Raw genomic sequence first — 22,807 nt, 5'->3', positions numbered from 1 at the left:
TTACATACGGAAAAGTTATATTAAAACTACACTTCAGACCTGTGAAATATCACTTCTAGACAAGGTGTGACAATGTATCAGCCGCATATACAGAACCCAGACAAGTACGTCGCCTATTACACAGCCCAAGCGGGCGGTGACCTTAGTGGTTTTTCTGGGCTGCAGTCTCAGTACGGTCTAGGACTGGGTGGAATATTTCGCGGTCTGTTTAGACTTGCACTTCCCTTGCTTAGGAAAGGATTCACTGTAGCCGCACCACATTTAAAGACGGCTGCTAAAAACATTGTTTCTGATGTTGTCACCAACGTCATGAACCATAGCAGTAGAAAGCAAGAGGGGTCGGGAATGATGGCCATTTCTCGTCGTCCAATAAAACGTCCACCTGGGCGCAGGGGGAGTTCCCAGCCAAAGAGGCGCCGCCTAGTTGCAAATAAGAAGAGGTCTGCTTTAAAAAGAAAAAGTACACCCCTGAGAAGACGTAAGGGAACAAAACGCAAGGCAAGAGCTGGAGATATATTCTAAAATGGCTTTAGTACACGAAATGTCAAAAGAATGTGTGAAATCGGAATTGGACCTGTTTCTCGTTCCGTTAACACAAACGAGTATTGAGAAATGTGTATATGTGGAAGTACCTCCTCTAGCAGCCATTACAGACACAGCTCCATTAGAATTTTACATCCCAGCAAGCTCAGAAGAATATCTGGACCTGAACAATACTTTTATGTACATCCGTGCTAAGATCACCAAGGCTAACGGGGGAAATCTGGCACACGGAGATGAAGTTGGCTTTATCAATTATCCTGGATGTACTCTGTTTTCCCAAGTGGATATATCGCTGGGGGACAGACTCATTACACAGTCGTCAAACACATATCCTTATCGAGGGATTATAGAATGTCTTTTAAATTATGGAAAAGATGCATTAGAATCACAGTTTGGATCTGGATTGTTTTGCATGGACACTGCGGGTCATATGGAGGATGTGACAGCTGGCGGCGATAATGAAGGACTTATCAAGAGAATGGGGTATACAGAAGGAGGTCGTGTGGTGGAATTAATTTCCCCTATACACTCTGATCTGTTTTTTCAGGACAAGTTGTTGATAAATGGTGTTGATCTTAAACTTAAATTTATAAGAGCAAAAAACGAATTTTGTCTAATGAGAAATACGGTGGATGACTTTAAGGTCAGTATTATGTCCGCGAGCCTGTTTATAAAGAAAGTCACTGTGTCACCCTCTGTTAAGATCGCCCACGCCAAAGCTCTAATGCACAGTAACGTGAAATACCCTATTGATAGGGTCTGCATCAAGAATTTTAGCATTCCGGCAGGTACCCGGGTCTGTAATCAGGAAAATATATTTTTGGGGCAGATACCGAAAAGTATTGTTATAGCATTTGTAGATAATGAATCTTTTAGTGGCTCTTATGCACGTAACCCTTTTACATTTAACCATTATGATATAGAATTTTTATGTTTATACGTTGATGGGCAGCAATATCCCTCAAAACCCTTTCAGCCCAATTTTGCCAGGGGTAATGCCGTAAGAGAGTACCACCAGCTATATACATCCACTGGCAAGTATTTAAAAAACACTGCTGTAGCGATATCCAGGGATGAATTTTGTAAAGGCTATTCCATGTTTTGCTTTAACTTGACCCCTGACGAGGGCTGTGGAGGGCATATGTCCCTTGTAAAAAATGGCAGTGTTCGTCTAGAGGCGCGTTTTAGAAACCCTCTACAGAGAACAATAAATGCTATCATTTATTCCACACATGATTCTATAATCGAGATATCTTCACGGCGGCAGGTTCTCATTGATTTTTACTGAGATCGCCACAATATGAACACAATAGAGTTGACTGAGATACTTGGCAAGTTGGTAAAACAAAGTGTCTTTGTAGGAGTATTTGCCAGCGATCAGTTGCCTAAAAAAAAATGATAATGAATAGACCCTATGGGCTGGTGATAAATACTGACCCCTCTTACATGAGTGGACAACATTGGTTGGCTCTCTACATCAATGAACATGGAGTGGGTTCATTCTTTGACAGCTTTGGGAATGCGCCTACTTACGCACACTTCCCTGAATCAATTTTTTCCTTTCTTAATAGAAATAGTGTGTCTATACAGCATTCTGTAAAACAAGTGCAAGATGTGTGCTCCACAGTGTGTGGTCAGCATTGTATTTTTTTTCTCTATCAGATGGATAAAGGGGTTTCTTATGATGCTCTAATGAAGAAATATAGTAATAACCTACAGAAAAATGATGTTATGGTGTGCAAATTTGTGAAAAAGATACAACCCTCTGTTTCATGTGTAAAGAGTGACTTTGGGTGTGTACAATGTGTACAATCTGGAGATTTATTTTTAAGATGAATTTTGGTTGTTTTTGTATTGTTTTTTGTTTTTGCTATTTGTATTTTATACCAACTGTATTATGCATGAAAATATAAATAAAAGGGTTCTGAACACTCTATTACGTAATCTTTTGGTTTTTTTCTTTTTTATTTAACACCACATGAGACAGTACACAAATCAAAAATGCACCCAGTTTGAAGACACAAGTCTCGGAGATGGAAAAAGACTTTCTTCCTCGTCTACTACTCGCTTTCTTTTAGCAGGGTTGGGGTTCAAAGATTGAGTGACAGTTGAATGTTTCTTAAGCTCTTCAATTCTTCTTTTAACCTGATGATTGGGTACGACTGAGAGAGGGACGTTCAGCATAGATAATGATAGCAGGTATTTGTCCCATCCTGTAGGCCTTTGACTGTCAGATATATTGTTAGGGGCTGTTACACTTCTTAGCAAATCGTAAACGTGGGATCCTTTTATCACGTTGCCGTTAAAAACAAATTCCCCCTGTTTAGTCCATGAAGTAATATGTTTTGCAGATATCATCTTATCCATAATATGCTGCACTCTATTCTTGTTGTTTTTTGGAATGTTTTTTAAAATTTCTTCAACCACAGAATCTTTATCTTCATGGCCCTCCTCATGCACTGTCCCGTTCACATTTTCATTCAGGGGTAGAGACAATGTAAGTGTATTCTGATCACGCTCACCTTGCCTAACCATTGTGAGAAATCTCTGCAAGACGATGGAATATTTTTTTGCCTTTTCATGAATATCCTCAGTTTTCTTGTCCAAAATGTCTCTCATATCGCGATCCAATTCATTTTCAACCATATCCCTTATAGACGCTCGCGGGGGTTGATGTCTTAAAAGATTTAGTTGTTGTTGTGGTACAAGAAACATCTTCTGAGCATGTTCCATGTTCTTTCTATTTCTGTCTTGAGGCTATAAGACTAGTTATAAAAGGCACAGCAATACTTAAGAGAGGTAGAAGAAATCCCCCAGACTGATTGATTAGCTTCTTCTTTTTCTTCACCAAACCCACCTTTTTATCAGCAAATAATTTAATCCCCGCCTTCTTCTTTTTCAACTTGTGGTATTGTGTTTTGGTTAGAGGGATCTTGCCTTTTAGAACATTGTATGCAATTTCACATAATGTTAGAATAAAGTCTGAGGAAGCACTTTTAATAATGTTCTTTCTCTGAGAAGGAGATGCATCATGCAAAAGTTTCAACAAGGACAAATTTCTTCTGATCCGTTCAAACATGTTTTTATTTGAATTTAGGAATGTAGACAACAGGTTGATCTGAAAGCAGATCCGTTCTGAGACGGAGATGATCAGGCGTCGTGGCTTTATAATCAATAAAAAGATAACCAAAAGGTTTACTCACAGCATCTTCATAACATTCCATAAAAAATTTAGTTTTCCCAGGAAACATCTGTCGTGCCATAACCATAATTTGAGACTTGTCTCTAGGATTCTTGAAAATAACAAGATAACTGGCATTTAAACTGATAGTACGGCTACTACTACCGTGAAAAAACAAATTCTGTACAAGATACAAACAGCTTAAATTCCTGTGATGTACATACTTTGTAAAAACATTCTGAACTTCAACATTATTACAAGCATCATTCATTAAATCATCAATGATCAACAAATTGTTTTTATTTACAGGCAACAATGAATCATCACATAAAGTTACCGGCAGGCCTTCAATAAAATTTACATTTCTAGATTTTAAGATATGATCATACATTGGCTGCCAACATGAATATATATACACAATGTTATCAATATTTTTTGATATTATTTTATCAGCATTTTCAATCAGCATTTTTACAAAATAGGTCTTGCCACAGTTTGAAGGACCTGACACAATAAGACTGAAAGGGTGCTGCAGCCTACAGTCAAACACCCCAATGTCCCGAACACTCATCTCAGTAACCATACGGCAGTGTAGTCAAATCAGGGAGTGACCGTCTCTTTGTGTAGACCACCTGAAAGCGCTTCCTGACTGTTTTGTTTTTCAGCTGAAGTGTCTTTTTATCTCTCACTATTGTGTCTGATTTTGTTACAATGTTTTGCGTTGTCCTATTACACCCCACAAATTCGTGGACAAGCTTTACGAGTGCATCACATGTCACAATGGAAGCATTGTGTGCACTCAGCGTCACACCCTTACACTTTAGAGCAGTCTTGTTGTGTAGAGAATGGTATGCATAACATTTTGGCCCACCGGATACAAACTCCACAATATAATCACCCCCATCGCTATCACCGTTGAGCTCGTCGGTCAAATCCCCTAAAAAGGGGCCTGTTTCGGGCATCCAGTCACCTTCCTTTGAAACAAAAATGACACTGTCTGTATCAGAGTAGAGACATCTCTCACCTAGCTTATCCATCAAATCATAAAGCATCAGACGTGCGTATGCTGTAGTCATAGCTCCTATAAAGATGTTTATGTCTTTTGTTCTACCCGTCTGTGCTTCTCTGAACCGCCACTGGACAAGTGCGACATGATCAGATAGGAATAGAAAATGTCTGACATCATACAGATCACTAAACATGTAGCGGGCAAAAACATCAGGATCTGTTACAAGTTCACTTGTGACCTGATTTTCACGCATGGAAAAGCGCCCCCAGAGAGAGTTCAAAAGAAGCTTGTTAATGCTACGCACCGCTGGGTTAACTTCAATTCGGTCGGGGTTCAAATGAATCCCCTCTCTGTCGTGATAATCCTGGATGTATTTTGCTTTTGACTCCTCGTCTTTTGCATAGCTGGGGTACCCTGACGCCTCCTGCTTCCGCTGTAGGAAGGTTTTCACGTAGTCTTTAAACAGACTGTCACTTTTGTGCTCGAAATGCCATACCTCATCTATCCTGTCTACAGTATAACCCTTTTCTACAGCTTTTAGAAGTTCAGCACTCACCCAGACACCTGAGAGAGCTCTCTCAGCAACAGAATGGCTACATTCGCTTTCCTGGTTTTCACTTTCGGCACATGTGCGACACAGAGGAAACATCAGCTTACTGTTGCAGTGATATGGCAGCACGGGGTGGTACAACCCTCTGGGAGGTTGTACAGTACACTTTATCAACCCAAAATAATTTTCCAGCGGTTCAAAATCGCGGAAGATCACTTTGGGGTGCCCTATGGGGTAGCATTTGTGGGCCTGAACAGTGGGGTACAGCGATGTGAAATCATAATAATGCACCTTTTCACCCTGAGCTGCTTTGTAGTACAGTTTGTACGCATTGGTTCGACCGCCAAACAGGGCTTTTCGAGGGTTGAGTCTTTCAGGCGCATCATAAGTTTTCAAAAAGTCCTGCAGAATTGGGTCACCTTGCTTGGCTCTCGCCCACTCACATTCCCACATAACCTTGACTTCTAGTTTATGTGTTAGTCTAAGTGATTGGATTTTTTCCTTAAACTGTCGGTGTAGAACCCCAAATGCAATGTGGTTTGAGGGGTTTTTATGGCCTTGATTAAAACATCTGGAGCAACCATGCCAAAAACAGCCTGCAAACTCATAAGCAATTCGCCTATTGTCTTGTTGACAAAAACCGTCAACATAGTATGGTCCAAACTGCTCCTCGCCATGATTCAAAGCGTGCCTAATTTCTGTTTTATTTTTGAAAGCCTCAAATTCCAGCCACTGGATGGATGCATTGGAATATGCCTTGTGTTGCCTGGTATAAGCCCCGTCATATGTCAGTGCCAGAGTGTCACGGGGGAGAAATTGTGTCTTAAACACTGCCATGCAGCATGAAGCCAATGTGGTATATCCAAAAGGATCAAGCTTGGCACCCTCCAAAAAGGTTTCACGATAAACAATGCAGGCTTTGCGCAAAATAATCACATCATTCACCCCGTAAGAATATAGTTCCCTCCGGAAATCAAACACCCCATGCCGTACTGTGTTGTACCACAGCATGAACTCTGTCCTGTCATGTACAGACATGTTGTCATATCCATAGTAATGAGGCTCTGGATAGGGGCCTATGTATTCTGAGTTTTCTGTGGTGTTGAACAGGTGAGGGAAATGGCCTTTTCTGAGGTCTTCAAAACCTAATGCTGCAGGAGTTTTTGCAAGTCTCATGGGTAGGAAACTGAACGAATCAATCCACCTCTGTCTGTAAACCGAATCAAACATGCGCACTACCCTGCTTCCTTTCATTATGATTTTAGGGGTGATACCCTGTTTGGTGAGATAGTGCAACACAATGTAGTGGTCAAATCCTGAAGCATTATGAGCAATGAATGTGTAGTCTTTGTATTTTGGTTTCCTAAACTTTTGTAGAAAGAGTTCAACACATTTTGGGCCTGAGGCTGTCCATTTCTCATTTTCAAAATCAATAGCACAGACAAAATTGGCCTCGTGGTTGTCGTTATCAGTGTGTGTCTCAAAGTCGTAAAAGACATATTTGGTCTGGGGCTCTGGCGTTTTTTCTGGTTGTATAAAACACTGATGATCTATGTCAGACTCCATCAATGCGCCACAGTGACTACATTTGTCCTTTAGACATTTATGACCCCCCGCTTTTGATTTGCTGCTGATGCCATAAAGACGACCACAATCGTTGCAATATTTAGTGCGCTCACAAGGTCTAAAATTTTTGCTTGCAGCATCAACTACACGCTTGTGCCTGTCAAAACATTCTTTTGACCTACAGAAGCGGCTGCAATCTGCACAGCGTATGGCTGATAAACCTTGCTGTGTGCGACATTCAGCAGACAGACATACATTGCAAAAGTATTTGCATTTGTGGAATGCTGGTGCTTGGAAACCTTTGTAGCAGTAATCACACACATAGCTAGACCCCAAAAATCCGGTTTTCTTTTCTACCATGTAATAATGTTCATCGTTCAGGTAGAGCCAGGCTGTTTTGGGGTGGGGGTCTTCATGTGTTTGGAATGTCTCCAATTTTTTCGTAATGTTATTGTGATGGAATACAATAATCTTGATACCCAAATGCTGCTCAAATTTGGACACGTCTGACAACGATACCTTCTGATCCACATCAAAACCTACACCCGAATGAACCTGCAGGGCCTGCTCTTGGACCTCATTTTCATGCATGTCTGGGTTCATGTAGTGTACGAGACAAATGGAAAAGCACAAGTTATTATCCGTGTTTGGGGGTATGTAGAGATTTAATTTTTTCTTTTTTATTATATCGTCATAGGGGATGGATGCTAGTTTGCGTCTCACACCCCCACGCTTGTTGAATGCTGCCGAGACTACAATTTCAAGCTGATCATCTGACGCAATCCTGTCATTACTTTGCATCACCTGCTCAATTTCGTTCAGGAAAGCTTCAGCATTGAAGTTGTTAGATGCATTTAACAACGCACACACATCGCTGGACAATGATGGTCCTCTTAAAACTACATTTAATACGCCATCTGGCGCTGCCAAATCTGTTGAAAAGTCAACTATATCTGTTAGTCTATGTCTGAGTGTTGACAATGCAGTGCTAAGATTATCCAACGCAATATCATTCAGGTTAACACGCTGTCTTATCTCTGCACCGTTAAAATTGCTCCTCTCTGTGATATTAAACTCACGTGCTCCCCCCACCCGGTTCAAACGTGCGGCTAATTCAGGGCTGTACATTGCAGTTTTATGTTTGTGTTTATGTGATGAAGGGATGCTATCATTCTGAGGGGGTTGTCTTTGGTGTACAGAAGCACCAGTCATTTGTGCCTTTTGCAACTCCTCATCTGACTCAACAAATCCTGAGATATCATGCTTCAATATACCCATGCTATGCAAAAGATTAAGAGCCTGCACCGATGTCATATCCACCTCATCTTCCTCTAATGCATCCATTTCAATTTCAATATCAGATAGGCTGTCGATGAGAGACGATGGAGTATATTCATACCACTCCTCCTCCTCCTCCTCAACACCTGAATTTGCATCAACCATTCCATGTATTTCTTTTTCTATCTCCGATAGGCTATTGAGAGGGTCATTTTCACCATCGTTAGATACCACAACACAACGTCTGCCATGTTTTGATTTGCGAGCGCATTTGCGACCCATGTTTTAAGACAACACAAGACACCGTTTGCTAAATCAGACACAAACTTATCCACCTCCAGGAGTCTAGCACACACGCTATTCACATTTTTCTTAGCAGTAGATCCAATTTATTACTCATCATATTGAAATCTCTTTTAAGATGGCCTCTAAGTTCCAAAACCTCGCTTCTAAGCAATCCAACCTCTCTTTCCAGCTGATGTGATTTCCTAATCTGTCTGAGTGCTATGTTGGCGAGCCTGATGCTGTTGTTATTGACTACCGTTTTTGTAAAACGGCATTCCTTAATCTGGGCTCTGCTACGCCTTATCAACCCCTGTAGCTCTCTTTCTGCATAGGTGAAAGACTTATTTGTAGACAGCTGTTGTACAGGTTGATATGTATTGTTTTTCTTACTATGAGATGAGTGCTGATTTTCTTCGGTGAAAGAATTTTCGACCCAGTCTTGTATCTGTGCCTCAGTCCAGTTTGGAATTTCTGATTCTGTGTCAGTGTTGGTAGCTGAGGTAGAGGGTCCTTCATCAGTTTCTTCCTGTGTGTCCTTTATCAGAATAGGCGCTTCTGTTGTCTCGGTTCCTTGTAAAGATGTATGCTGTATGTTGAAGATCGGGAATATTCCTGTTTGAAGTATAGAATTAGAAGAGATACTTGTCAAAATGCAAACCATAAAACAGCTCTTTTAATGTAAATATAAAAGGATAGCAACGCACCCTTTTCTGCAGTCTTCTGATTAAAACATGTCTCATTTCCAGGGTTTTGCTGTGTATCTACCGCCTGCTGGCCCTCTTTAAGTGGGGTTAAAAAATTAAGTTAATGACAGCTTTAAACGTTTTCTTCACACAGTCACAGTCACACAACATACATATTATACAAATGTTAACTTAGATGTTAGCTTTATACCTAGGATATAGGCCCTCTCTCTTGCTCCGTTGTCTTCTAGAATGGTTGCCCCAGAGGTCCCTGTAGTGGCTAGCACAGTGCACTCCTCCCCTGTTTTAGAACACTACTTATCAAATAACGCATCAGGTATATACTCTTGTACCAATTTAAAATTTAAACAATAAAATGTCATACTCACCAGATGTGTTCGCCATTTTCCAGAAGAAGTTGATGTGTTTTCAAGCAGAAAAGAACGGGTGAGCAATGCCGCAACGCAGTCTGTCTCGCAACGATATGAAGTCTGAGGTCTGAGAAAATTTCTTTACCAGAGTCCCTAGATTTATACAGAAAAACCCTCCTCAAAGTAACACCTCGATTGTTCTGGATGTCTATGCTGATTCGTATCTGCAGCTTTTATTGCCATTTATCTCACACCTCATGGGGTTCGTGAGAGACAGTGTCTCCTCCACCCCACGCTGGTTTTGGCGGGGGTAAATGTTCTATATTGTCTTTTTTTATTTATTTTTAATGTTAAAGACTCCGTCTTGAATGTAGTTATTTACTTTTTTTTAAATAATATAATGATACGTATATAGTGAGAGAAAAACTGCAGCTTTGATGAATGTTGTTCCATACTTACTTCCAAATACCTCCATACGGTTCTTAGAGACAGTACCTCCCACCAACCTGGTTTTGGTGGTTAAATGTTTTTATTTTTTTTTTGTATCAATTCTATATTGTCTTTTTATTTTTTTTGATGTTAAAGACTCCATCTTGAATGTAGTTATTTACTTTTAAAAGAATAATATAATAATACGTAAATAGTGAGAGAAAACTGCAGCTTTAAAACACACACGCACACACAGGCACACACACATACACACACACACACACACACACACACACACACACACACACACACACCCACACACACACACATACACACACACACACACACACACACACACACCCCCACCCACCCACACACACACACACACACACACACACACACACACACACACACACAAATATCTAATGAGAAAGAATTAACAATCAAAGGCTATCAGTCTTAGCAGACATCGCGCCTGCAGAGGTGAGGTGTCTGGACATGTCTGTAGAGACGTCTCTACCGTCTCTACATGTTCAGACACCTCACCTTAAGACAATGCGTCTGCGAACCATCCCCAAAACCCCCTGCTTCCCACGACTGTAACAGTATCAGGAATAAAAAACTTATAATGCTAAGAAAAAATCTTCTCATATAAACAACTGTTTTTAAAAAAATAAATAAAAACACTAACACACACACACACACACACACACACACACACACACACACACACACACACACACACACACACACACACACACACACACACACACACACACACACCCACACACACAAATATCTAATGAGAAAGAATTAACAAGAAAACACAGCCTCTAAGAGAAAATAGTATCTTGACTATATCTCTTCTTGTTCAAACACCACTAATTTACATCACAAGACACAGAACTAGAAAATACTATTTTGATTAAATCCCTACTCATATAACACCATTATTCTAAACAGATTTTATTTATTTTTTTAAAACACCACTTTATATAGTACTCTTGCATACTTTTTATTTTTCTATAACTCTGCTCATACCTATTTTAACTTAAAACCTCTATTTAAAAAACAAAACAACTCTCATTTAAACCCCACTCTACCCCTTTCACATTATTAACAACATAAGGCTTCAGTAAAACCCTCACATTAAAACAAGGTAGGACACGTCAACTTATGTAAAAAGACTTATACTTTTAAAAACAAAACGGAGGAGCTTACCACGCATGCGCTGTCACACAAAACATATTTAAACTACAATCACACAGACGCTGCAATAATACGTCACCTAACAGCGACAGCTAAAACAGAGCATGCGCAGTGTTAACACAGGCACACACACACACACACAGACGCTGAAATAACACGTCCCCTAACAACGACAGCTAAAGCAGAGCATGCGCAGTGACAACACAGGCACACACACACACACACACACACACACACACACACACACACACACACACAGACGCTCAGGAAATACATTAACAAAGGGATTCCACACAAGAAAACCAGTATAGTTAAAACATAAACTATTTATATCTACACAACATCCTATAACACACACCGCACACATATTTTAAATGCGCGAAAAAAAAAAAAAAAAAAAAAAAAACACACGCGCACGACGCCGCGCGCGCGCACGCGCACGCGCGCCGTGCGCGTGCACGCCCAAACGGTGCCCGCTATTTACTACTAAGACCTTTAAATGCCTTCACCGTGCTGCCCCGAGCTAATCACTGTTAGCCACGTCCGGCTGTTAGCATCTCTCCTGGATTTCTCTGCATCACACCAACGTGAACCTTTCACCGCCATTGTTTGAAATGTCCGCGCATGGTCCCTCCTTCTTTTTTCTACGTCCCAACTGGCGCACAGGAAATGACCTCAGAGCCGCCGTAGGCCTCGTGCTCGTACACGTGCGCACGCTCGTGCTCGTACACGTGCAAACGTGCTTTACTAAAGCCCACCTCTCCCAAACGGGCCGTGGACGGCAAGCGTGCCGCTCCTAAACGTGGTACGGTTGCACTCACACTGGTCAAAGGAACCAGACTTTACCTGAAAAACCTGTTTTGGCCCGGTGCGGAGGGACAGTGGGAGTGCGCCCTTAGATTCCCTGGGGAGGTTCCTCTGAAAAACCTTCCTGTTAGTCTATTTTTACACTCGTGTTTTACAGCTTTTTACAGCTTTTTACAGCTTTCTGCTCGCTACAACAGAAACCATCAAACGGCGCCTCGTCCTTGTCAGACGTGTGAATGTTTGATTTCATCTCGCTCTGTTTCTCTGCCACACACACACACACACACACACATGCCAGCGACATCACAGAGACACGGCGACAACGGCTGACACATGTTTGAGTCATCACACGCACGCATGCACGCACGCACGCACGCACGCACGCACGCACGCACGCACGCACGCACGCACGCACGCACACACACACACACACACACACACACACACACACACACACACACACACACACACACACACACACACACACACACACACACACACACACACACACACACACACACACACACACACACACACACACACACACACACACACACACACACAGGCCTGTCAGAGAGGATTTCCCAGCTCTGATGAGTCTGACAGCAGCGTGTGTGTGTGTGTGTGTGTGTGTGTGTGTGTGTGTGTGTGTGTGTGTGTGTGTGTGCGTGTGTGTGTGTGCTTGCATGCGTGTGTGTGTGTGTGTGTGTACATACCCACAGCCAGGTTGGCGATGAAGAAGTTGGTGACGGTGCGGAGCGTCTTGAAGCGGTAGATGACGTAGATGACCAGAGAATTACCCAGAACCCCCAGCACGATGATGGTGCTGTAGGCCAAGATCAACACCACCTACAAACAACAACAACAACAACAAACACAGACACAAACAAACACAAACACAGACGCAAACAGAGACAGAGACACAGACACAGAGCTGTCAGAGCCGGTCGGTTTGATGCCGCAGCTGCTGCTCAGTGAACTGAAGTGGAAGGTGAAGGCTGTCGTAGCTGCATCTGCTCCTCCAACAGGTTTTATCACCTTCATCATTTATAATAATATTTATTTTCAAATGCAGAACGTGTTCAGGACGCGTTACATTCGCCAGAGGACGGACAATTCCTCCATGAGCAAACAGAAACCAGGGAACCGTCCCTTTAAAGTGTCAGTCCAGCATCAAACCAACGGATAAACAGAGGTGAAGGACCTCAGAGCTCTACCTGGACACTCAGCAGTTTGATGGGGTCCTCTGGAAAAGTCACTCCCTCAAACACCAGCGTGGGCAGCGCCGGGGGGCCCGCGAGAGCATTCAGGTCGTAGTCATGGTAACCCAGGTTGACGAGGTCGCCGTCGTCGTCGGGCAGGGGCAGGAGGCGGAGCTCGTCCTGTGTGACGTTGGCTGCTGTGCTGACAGCCTCCATGACGGATCATAGGTGTTCAGCCGGCAACGCCATCACACACACACGCACGCACGCATGCATGCACACACACACACACACACACGCACGCACACACACACTCACACTCACAGCCTGTGGGGTGACAGAGAAACAGGAAAGAGATGAATATATCGGTGTCAGTGATGACATCGTAGCCGCTGACGCGTCATTCACGTCTCTAGAAACTCGGAGAACCTCCGGCCCATGTGAAAACACGGGTCCCCGGGTCAAAGCAGAGTCCTCATCCCCCGTTATCAGACCCAGAGAACTCCTTCAGTCCCTGATTCTTCCTCATGGAAACATCTTCCCCGGAGGAATCTCAGGTTTCTGGTCTGCACACGCTCCGTGGGTTCAGGAAGCAACGGCGCCCAAAACAAGGTGAAAACAACATCAAACAGTAAACCCAGGGAGGACGTCACCATGGCAACCAGCGTCACCACCAAGAAGAGGCGTGTGTGTCCTGGTTGTGTCCAAACGTCGGCCATTTTCCCCACGCTGGTGATTGTGACAAAGGTGAAGGTGGAAATAAAGGCGTGTTCAGAGCAGCTGGATGTTGGTGCAGCTCCACCTACTGTACCTGTGTGTGTGTGTGTGTGTGTGTGTGTGTGTGTGTGTGTGTGTGTGTGTGTGTGTGTGTGTGTGTGTGTGTGTGTGTGTGTGTGTGTGTGTGTGTGTGTGTGTGTGTGTGTACCGGAGGAAGAGTTACTCCCTCACTTTACCATTCAACCCCCGCACATTGACGACAGGGAGCTTCAGTCAGCTGGTTGTTCCCTCAACCGGGGGAAGACCCGACGGATGCATCCATGACAGAAGAGGACCATGGGAGACCTGGGGAGACCAGGGGAGACCTGGGGTCCTACCACTGGCGTGCATAGACTTTTTAAAGTGCACGTCCACGGCACTGAAGAGGACACTTTAACACACGTTTTGGCTCCTCTTGTGCACGGCAGTGGGTAGAAATTGAGATTGGATTCGCTGAAATAGCTCAAATATTCTGCATCGTGATCAAATTGCTGCACTAAAGCCAGCAGATCCCACTGGAGTAAAATAAAAATCCAACCCAACGTGCCTTCAGCCGGGTGAGGCAGAGCAGGAGGTGGCTTCACTGGGCAGCTCTCAGCAGACTCACACCCTCGAGCTGTGAACGCTTAATTAAGACAAAACGTGGGCGAAGTGAGAGATCGAGCAACGAGTTGGTTTCGTCTCAGCTGCCAAAACTGCTCCGGAGCTTTCTGTGCTTTTACTAAAGTGACCGGAAAATGTCCTCTTTGCAAAAACGCCCCCCAGGCTCAGTGAGTCACGACTAAACGATGCTTACGCTTCTTTAGAGGCACGTGTGAAAGTCTCCGTTCATCATAACTTCTGTTAAAAACCAGCTGTGAGGAGTCTGACACCGGAGCCAGAGGGTCACAGGTGGGAGCATGTCACAGCAGGTGAGTCTCTCACACACACACACACACACACACAGAGACACACACACTCCAGTGAGCTGACTCACTGGCTCACTGAGCAACTTGCCCGAGGGCGAGTGAAGGCGTCCGCTCACACTCCACTAAAAAGCAGGCGATGCAGCGAGGTGGCGTTTCAAATTACAGGAAAACACAAAGATGAGACTCAAGTGGCACTTTCTGCTAACCTGACTCCTCCAGATGGATCCTCACGGTCTCAGCAGATCTATCTGAACTCTGGTTTAAAGATCTTTGGTGAAGGGGTGAAAATCCTGGTTTCTGATTGGATAAACCATCTGTCTGTCACCAACATACGGGCCAAACCAACCAATCAGATGACTGAAGCGTGTGACGTGCTAACAGCGTGGAGGCAAAGCTCAGAAAGGAAACAACATGTGGGTAAAGGAGATTTTCCCTTTGTGTTTAACGTGAATTTACGGATCAAAGGCCCAATTTCAGGAGCCCGGTCCAGATTCAACAGAAGGATCCAGAGAACAAAGAGTTAGTGAGCGGCTCGCTCCATAGCTGCTCATCTCATCCGTGGAAGCCTCCATGTTGTTTACACTCAACAGTCTCTTCTGTTTCACTTCAATCTGCCACGAAAACAGGAGCCAAAACATGTGTAAAAGTGTCCTCTAGGAGCATAAACGTGTGCTAAAGTGTCCTCTAGGAGCCTAAACACGTGCTAAAGTGTCCTCTAGGAGCATAAACGTGTGTTAAAGTGTCCTCTAGGAGCCTAAACGTGTGCTAAAAGGACAACGTGTGCCAAAACATGCGCTAAAGTGTCCTCTAGGAGCCTAAACGTGTGCTAAAGTGTCCTCTAGGAGACAAAACGTGTGCTAAAGTGTCCTCTAGGAGACAAAACGTGTGTTAAAGTGTCCTCTAGGAGCATAAACGTGTGCTAAAGTGTCCTCTAGGAGCATAAACGTGTGTAAAAGTGTCCTCTAGGAGCATAAACGTGTGCTAAAGTGTCCTCTAGGAGCCTAAACACGTGCTAAAGTGTCCTCTAGGAGCATAAACGTGTGTTAAAGTGTCCTCTAGGAGCCTAAACGTGTGCTAAAAGGACAACTTGTGCCAAAACATGCGCTAAAGTGTCCTCTAGGAGCCTAAACGTGTGCTAAAGTGTCCTCTAGGAGCCTAAACGTGTGCTAAAGTGTCCTCTAGGAGACAAAACGTGTGCTAAAGTGTCCTCTAGGAGACAAAACGTGTGTTAAAGTGTCCTCTAGGAGCATAAACGTGTGCTAAAGTGTCCTCTAGGAGCATAAACGTGTGTTAAAGTGTCCTCTAGGAGCCTAAACGTGTGCTAAAGTGCCCTCTAGGAGACAAAACGTGTGCTAAAGTGTCCTCTAGGAGCATAAACGTGTGCTAAAGTGTCCTCTAGGAGCCAAAGGCCCAATTTCAGGAACTCGGTCCATATTCAACAGAAGGGGGTGTATTAGTGACGGGGCTACGTGGCCACCTGTCAATCAGGATAGATGTGTATAATGTGTATCCATGGCACTTTAGCACACGTTTATGCTCCTAGAGGGCACTTTAGCACGCCTCTCGTGCACGCCACTGACATCGAGTATTGTTCACAGTCTGACACAAACAATGGAGGTCACCTGACAGAGCCGCGGTATTTGACGCCTTCGTAATGACAACAGATCGGCTCTCGATGCAACTTTTATGGGAATTTGGTAAAATACAACAGAGTCACATACAAAGCTCCGACTGAACGCATGTTAGCATGCTGACATTAGTGGTTAGCATCAAGCTTCACGCGCGTTGCTAGCTTGCTGATAATGAGCCACAGCTCCGGACATGGAAACATTCAACTAACCAGCCTTTTAAACGCTGCACAAACACGATCTGTAATCCATCAAACACCTTAATGCTGCTGTCCTGGTTCATCTTGATTCTGTCGCTTAAGTGTGACGCTTTATGTTCATCTGTGGATCAGACGCTCAAATAAGACCAGCGCTGCGTCTTTGTTCTCCCTCCTGTTCTGATAGAAACACAACAAATCCTCTTAATTTGTTTTTCCTACTAATCTCCAGCTTGCACCTTGTAGAGTTGTTTACATTGTGTGACTGAACGTCCACTGTGTCAATCATTTCCCTTTAATTATCTTTTAAACCAAAAGCCCCGACTGCTGCGGTAATCCTCACGAGCCAGCACCACGACTCTTCTCGCTGCTCTGTTCTCTTCGGCCGCACAACGCCAAACAACACTTTGACTTCATTTCATCTTTGTGGAGTGGCTTTATTGACATTCAGTGGACGTCTGACATCGCAGCGAATCTCTCTCTGAGGACGGTTTGTTTGTGATCAGCTGGGTCAAATCAAAGAGGCGACCTCATTAGAAAACATCAGGGAGCCACGCACGCGGGGCGATGTGCTCAAGCCAACAGCGGCATACTCTTTATTTTCATCACACGATGGTTCTCAGAAGAATTCGCATTAAATCTATCGACCCACACTGAAGTCAAGGTTAATAAAGCTCCACTGAATCCGCCGACACTGCAAATCTCAGTTGTTCTCAGGGATGGAGCAGCGGCGCCGTTTCATTGTCTTCAGAACAAAGCGTGAAGGTGATAAGAGCGTGAAACAGAACCCGCCGCAGCTCTGGGCGATCATGGAGTTTGAATGTCTTCTTGTTAACATTGAGTCAGACTGGCAGCTTTAAAAGTCATCAGTTTACCCGTGGATCCGGAAAACTCTGAGACTGAAGAGAACTTTATGTTTCCATGGCAAGTTCTGCAGCGATAAGCAGCGTCCCTTTGTCTCTGGGTTCTTAGGGCGCACTCACACTGTCCTTCCGCACGGCGCCAAAACAGGTTTTTCAGCTAAAGCCTGGTGTGTTTGACCAGTGTGAGTGCAACCGCTCCGCGCATAACTGCAGCACGCTTGCCGTCCACGGCCCGTTTGGGAGAGGTGGGCTTTAGTAAAGCGCGTTTGCACATGTACGAGCACGAGCGTGCGCACGTGTACGAGTGCGAGGCCTACGGCGGTTCTGAGGTCATTTCCTGTGCGCCTGTTGGGACGTAGAAAAAAGAAGGAGGGACCATGCGCTGACATTTCAAACAATGGCGGCGAAAAGGTTCACGTTGGTGTGATGCGGAGGTGGAGTGTTTACTGCAGATTTGGTCGATGAAAAGATTCAAAAACAGTCGACAAGACGCACAAAAACTCCGAGGTCTACGGAAAGATCTGGAAACAAAGCCACGCATCGCCATGACGTCATCAATGCGTGTGACGTGTTACGGCGTGATGACGTATAGGCAGCAAGAAGCATTCTCCGAGGCCCAGGTAGTGTGAGTACAAACGGGCCTGGAGGGGGGGACAAGGACCCTAAAGCACGGGGCACGGCACGGAAGGACAGAGGGAGGGCGCCCTTAGTAGAATTATGGGTATTTGGGCGTGAGGTACATCAGATGTAATGCCGTCGTTGGTGAGTGTAAAAGACACTGATTGTAAAAACATCATGTCTGTGTGTGTTGTGACTGAGTTATGAGTCCGTCCTGATCTCTGAGCTCCGTTGGGTTTGACTCTCAGATCAGTCTGGTGACGTTTGACCAGCGACCGAAACAATCAGCGCTGGTTTAGAGGCGCTGTTAGCACGTCACACGCTTCAGTGATCCGATTGGTTGGTTTGGCCCGTATGTTGGTGACAGACAGATGGTTTATCCAATCAGAAACCAGGATTTTCACCCTTTCCCCAAAGATCTCCAAACCAGGGTTCAGATGGATCTGCTGAGACCGTGAGGATCCATCTGGAGCAGTCAGGTTACTTTAACACCTCACAGCTTCTGGTTCTGCTGAACGGTGATAAGTGGGACGGACCAGCAGCCACGCCGCAGTCACGGCTCCCGGCGTGTTCAGGATCTCAGGCCTCTGCTCTCATGTGACTGAAAGGCTGCAGACAAACACGAGCGCCCACTCACTAATTAACTCACACAGTGACTGGCCAATTCAGCGGTTAATTGATGGCCTAATTACCCCAAGTATTGGCTCAAGCTGTTCATTAAAGACGGGAAGTACGTCGGCACGTGCGGCGTGTGCTCATGGGTGTAATGGTGTTTAAACCCCGCTGACCACGGTCTAAGACTCCCATACATCATCATTAATGTGGTTAAAGAGCACAAATTACCCCGAGTGGCTTCGACAAGGATGTTTAATTCATGAAGAGTTGTGAGGTTATTACAGGATTTCTCTCTAGCAGGGCGTCTCAACTGGGGGCCCTGGGGCCGGATCCAGCCCGCAGGGGACTATTTCCTGGCCCTTTGAGTAGAAACCTCGGTGAAACAGTCATTCGTGGCCGTGGTGGCCGACGTTGACTGCTGTCCTCTCTGATCTCAGCGCATCAATAGCATCACGCTCGGAGACCTGCTCCATGCGCTCCCTGTAGGCGCGCGGCCACAGCGCCCAGCTCTTCTTCCTGGGTTTCTGAATCCTCTTGGCAACAACTCGCCAAGCTTCACTCTGTTGTAATGGTTTGAGTGGTTAAATCCGGGGTTAATGGCGCCCTCCCACTGTGCGTCCGTCCCGTGCCCCGTGCTTTAGGGTCCTTGTCCCCCCTCCAGGCCCGTTTGTACTCACACTACCTGGGCCTCGGAGAATGCTTCTTGCTGCCTATACGTCATCACGCCGTAACACGTCACACGCATTGATGACGTCATGGCGATGCGTGGCTTTGTTTCCAGATCTTTCCGTAGACCTCGGAGTTTTTGTGCGTCTTGTCGACTGTTTTTGAATCTTTTCATCGACCAAATCTGCAGTAAACACTCCACCTCCGCATCACAATAGCCCTGCTCTTCCTTTACATGGTCGAGGTCCTGGTTGTTGTTTTTTTAAGGTCAATTTGAGGTCCTCATTTGTGCATGACGTAAACAACGTGCTGCTTCTCTGTTTGGAGTCACGGTGAACTCTGAACGTCAGCAGGGAGCGTCAGCAGGAAGTGTCAGCCTGCAGCGCCGCCTCGGACGTGCCTGACCCGTCTGAAACAGGAAGTGGATCAAGGAGAAAAGAGTCAGACGGAGGCGACAGCAGCTCTGTCACCCTGAGGCCCCGCAGCTCTTTCACACAGGAAATCAAACTGCACCGCGGGGAACAGCCGTTTGCTTTTACAGCCGAGCCGCAGATGAAACGGAGTGAGTCGAACTTCGCATTTAAGGTCAGATTTTCTAGATTTGATGGACCAGGGGAAGATGACGGAGCAGCTGCCAGAGAAACCTCAACCCTCTGCTGTGTAACAGAGCGGCCTGTCCAAGGTCATTGTGTGTGTGAGAGCTGGGGGGGGGGCGGACCAGTGATTCACTCTGTCATCTCCCGTCTGACTGAGACTCAGTCACAGTGAAACACCACAGGCGACACTCAAGCCTTCAGAGTCGTGCTCACGGGAAGTGGCTTTAAAGAGATCCCGTCGTCACGGCGTCGTTGACCCGGGGTCGCGAGTCCACCTGAGTGCGCTGAAGTGGACGTCTCTTCAGTGGAGTGGTCCATGCAGAGAGGAGGAGGTAGACGCAAAGACATAACAAAGGCTGTAATATATTAGTGTGTGAATGAAACAGCATGAAAAGAACATCAGACCAGGACAAAGTCTGGAGGAGGGACGAACAGACCAGGTGACAGAGGGTCAAAGGACAGTGATGAACTCAAACTAACAGGAAGACGCGACGCTCCGGACAGCAGGGGTTTGCAACATGGTGGCCGGGTCCCCCTCTCTCTTTCACCCCATTTCCTGTCTGTCCTTTATATTAAAAGGCTTGAAAAACACCCAAAAACTTATAATTTTAAGTGCCAAATCTGCAACACAACAACAGAACATTGATTCATATTTGATCGGCAGCGCCTGGTTTCACAGTTTGAGTTTAGTTCAGCCTGGTTCAGATGCATTGAACGGTCAATTTGACGCGCTGTACCCATCATGCAACAGACGGACGGACGGTTTTCCTGCTCGCCGTAGCAAGTTCATAGGATCCGTCACCTTCATACACGTCAACGTTGGTGGATGTCCACCTGTAGACGCAGCAGCAGCAGCGGGTCGGTGGACGGTCGGACCCAGGCAGCTGGATGCAGGAAATTAATTATCTGTTGTCCATTAAAATAAGATTTAAACCAAATCTTGTCCATTTCTGGTGATTTTTGTTGGTTTCAAAAAGCCGATCACAGATCAGGACAGTGTGTATTTAATGAAGGGTCTGTCCTGCTGAACTCTGCGGTGAACTCTGACACGTACGCTCATCTCATCAGTCCCGTACCTTGATGAGGCGACTGACCTCTGACCGCTCAGTAAATCTGTCTCAGAGCGACGCAGCGCAGCACAACCCGAAGCATGACGACGAATGTTGGTAAATCACAAGAATCTGCTCATCTTCCGTGACCATCGTGAGCAGTAAAGCGCATCGGGAAGACGGTGAGCTGCGCGGAGCCAGAGGTGCTGTAAATTTAATCAGAGAGGAGAGCAGGGGACCCTGAAGGCAGCACGCCAACACTCTCTGAATTACATTTCTCCTGGAATAACAAACGGAGACTACCCGTGAGAAAACTCACCTTAAAGTCTGAGATGTGAACAGAAATGTCAACTTGTCTCTCATGACTCGACTGATTCAGGGCAAACAACAAACAATAAGGAAAAATAAACACTGAAAACAGTCATTTTTCCTGTTTTTCTGAGCAGTAAATTGAGGTTCAGTGTTTGAATTATTAAGAAGCCAGAGAGGATAAAAGGGATAAAATATTTACCCTGTGGGGCCGTTTAAAGTTCACCAACGCGTCGACGATGTGGCTTCTTCTAATCATTCCTGTCAGTCCTCATAACTTAATAGTCAAACTGTCAAAACCAAGAGTGTCTGTCAAAACACTCAACGGGTCCTCAAACCTACACTGGTAATCATGAGATACACGGCTCTTAAGCCTCTTTTAGCTCCCAGTTTATGTGTTTTGACACTTTGACTGCAGTAGACGGTGATATTTTACCGGACATCCGCCTGGAAAAGGGGGGCGGTCACACTTTCGGGGTCTAGATATTAAAAGCCGAGTAAGAGCATCTGTAGACACAGTCGCTGAGTCACAGTGTGAGCATTACGTCAATTTACAGTCACAACAGCCGATGGAGCCAAAAACTTCTTGGGGCGCCCTCCCACTGTGCCTCCGTCCCGTGCCCCGTGCTTTAGGGTCCTTGTCCCCCCCTCCAGGCCCGTTTGTACTCACACTACCTGGGCCTCGGAGAATGCTTCTTGCTGCCTATACGTCATCACGCCGTAACACGTCACACGCATTGATGACGTCATGGCGATGCGTGGCTTTGTTTCCAGATCTTTCCGTAGACCTCTGAGTTTTTGTGCGTCTTGTCGACTGTTTTTGAATCTTTTCATCGACCAAATCTGCAGTAAACACTCCACCTCCGCATCACACCAACGTGAACCTTTCACCGCCATTGTTTGAAATGTCCGCGCATGGTCCCTCCTTCTTTTTTCTACGTCCCAACAGGCGCACAGGAAATGACCTCAGAACCGCCGTAGGCCTCGTGCTCGTACACGTGTACACGCTCGTGCTCGTACACGTGCAAACGTGCTTTACTAAAGCCCACCTCTCCCAAACGGGCCGTGGACGGCAAGCGTGCCGCTCCTAGACGTGGTACGGTTGCACTCACACTGGTCAAAGGAACCAGACTTTAGCCGTGGAACCTGTTTTGGCGCGGTGCGGAGGCACAGTGTGAGTGCGCCCTAAAAGGACACATTTTTAAAGTCTCTCTGAACTCAAAAACATCAAAGAAAATACGTCATTGGATGTGATCACAGACGCATTTTCACTCTGGGGGGCGCAAATTCAAGCAAAGATGCAAGTTGAAAATGTTCTAGGATCAGTTTTCACATTATGCAACCGGTCAGAAGTTGTCGTTGGTGACGAGGCAACGACCGAGAGAAGGTCGTGAAGACGTAAACACGAAAACGTATTCTGCAGAAGTTGATTAAAGGCCTTAAGGATGCACGTGATGTGTTGACGTGTGCTTTGGACTTCAGGTTCATG

At 45.3% G+C, this 22,807-nt stretch overlaps 1 protein-coding gene across 1 annotated transcript in view; it reads right to left on the bottom strand.

Moving 5' to 3' along the window:
• Positions 1-13,329, bottom strand: part of npy2rl (neuropeptide Y receptor Y2, like) — a gene marked incomplete at both ends in the record, with an annotated part of 29,788 nt that extends 16,459 nt beyond the window's left edge. The window contains 2 exons of the mRNA XM_083937071.1: positions 12,628-12,760; positions 13,129-13,329. Of these exons, the coding sequence (XP_083793197.1) occupies positions 12,628-12,760; positions 13,129-13,329 (334 nt within the window). The remainder of the gene's footprint in view (positions 1-12,627; positions 12,761-13,128) is intronic.
• Positions 13,330-22,807: the final 9,478 nt, after the last annotated feature.

The sequence above is a fragment of the Echiichthys vipera genome (genome assembly GCF_963691815.1).
Source record: "Echiichthys vipera genome assembly, chromosome: 22".
Lineage (NCBI taxonomy): Eukaryota > Metazoa > Chordata > Actinopteri > Perciformes > Trachinidae > Echiichthys > Echiichthys vipera.
The sequence above is the reverse complement of the archived record's forward strand: the minus strand, read 5'-3'. Positions and strand labels throughout refer to the sequence as shown.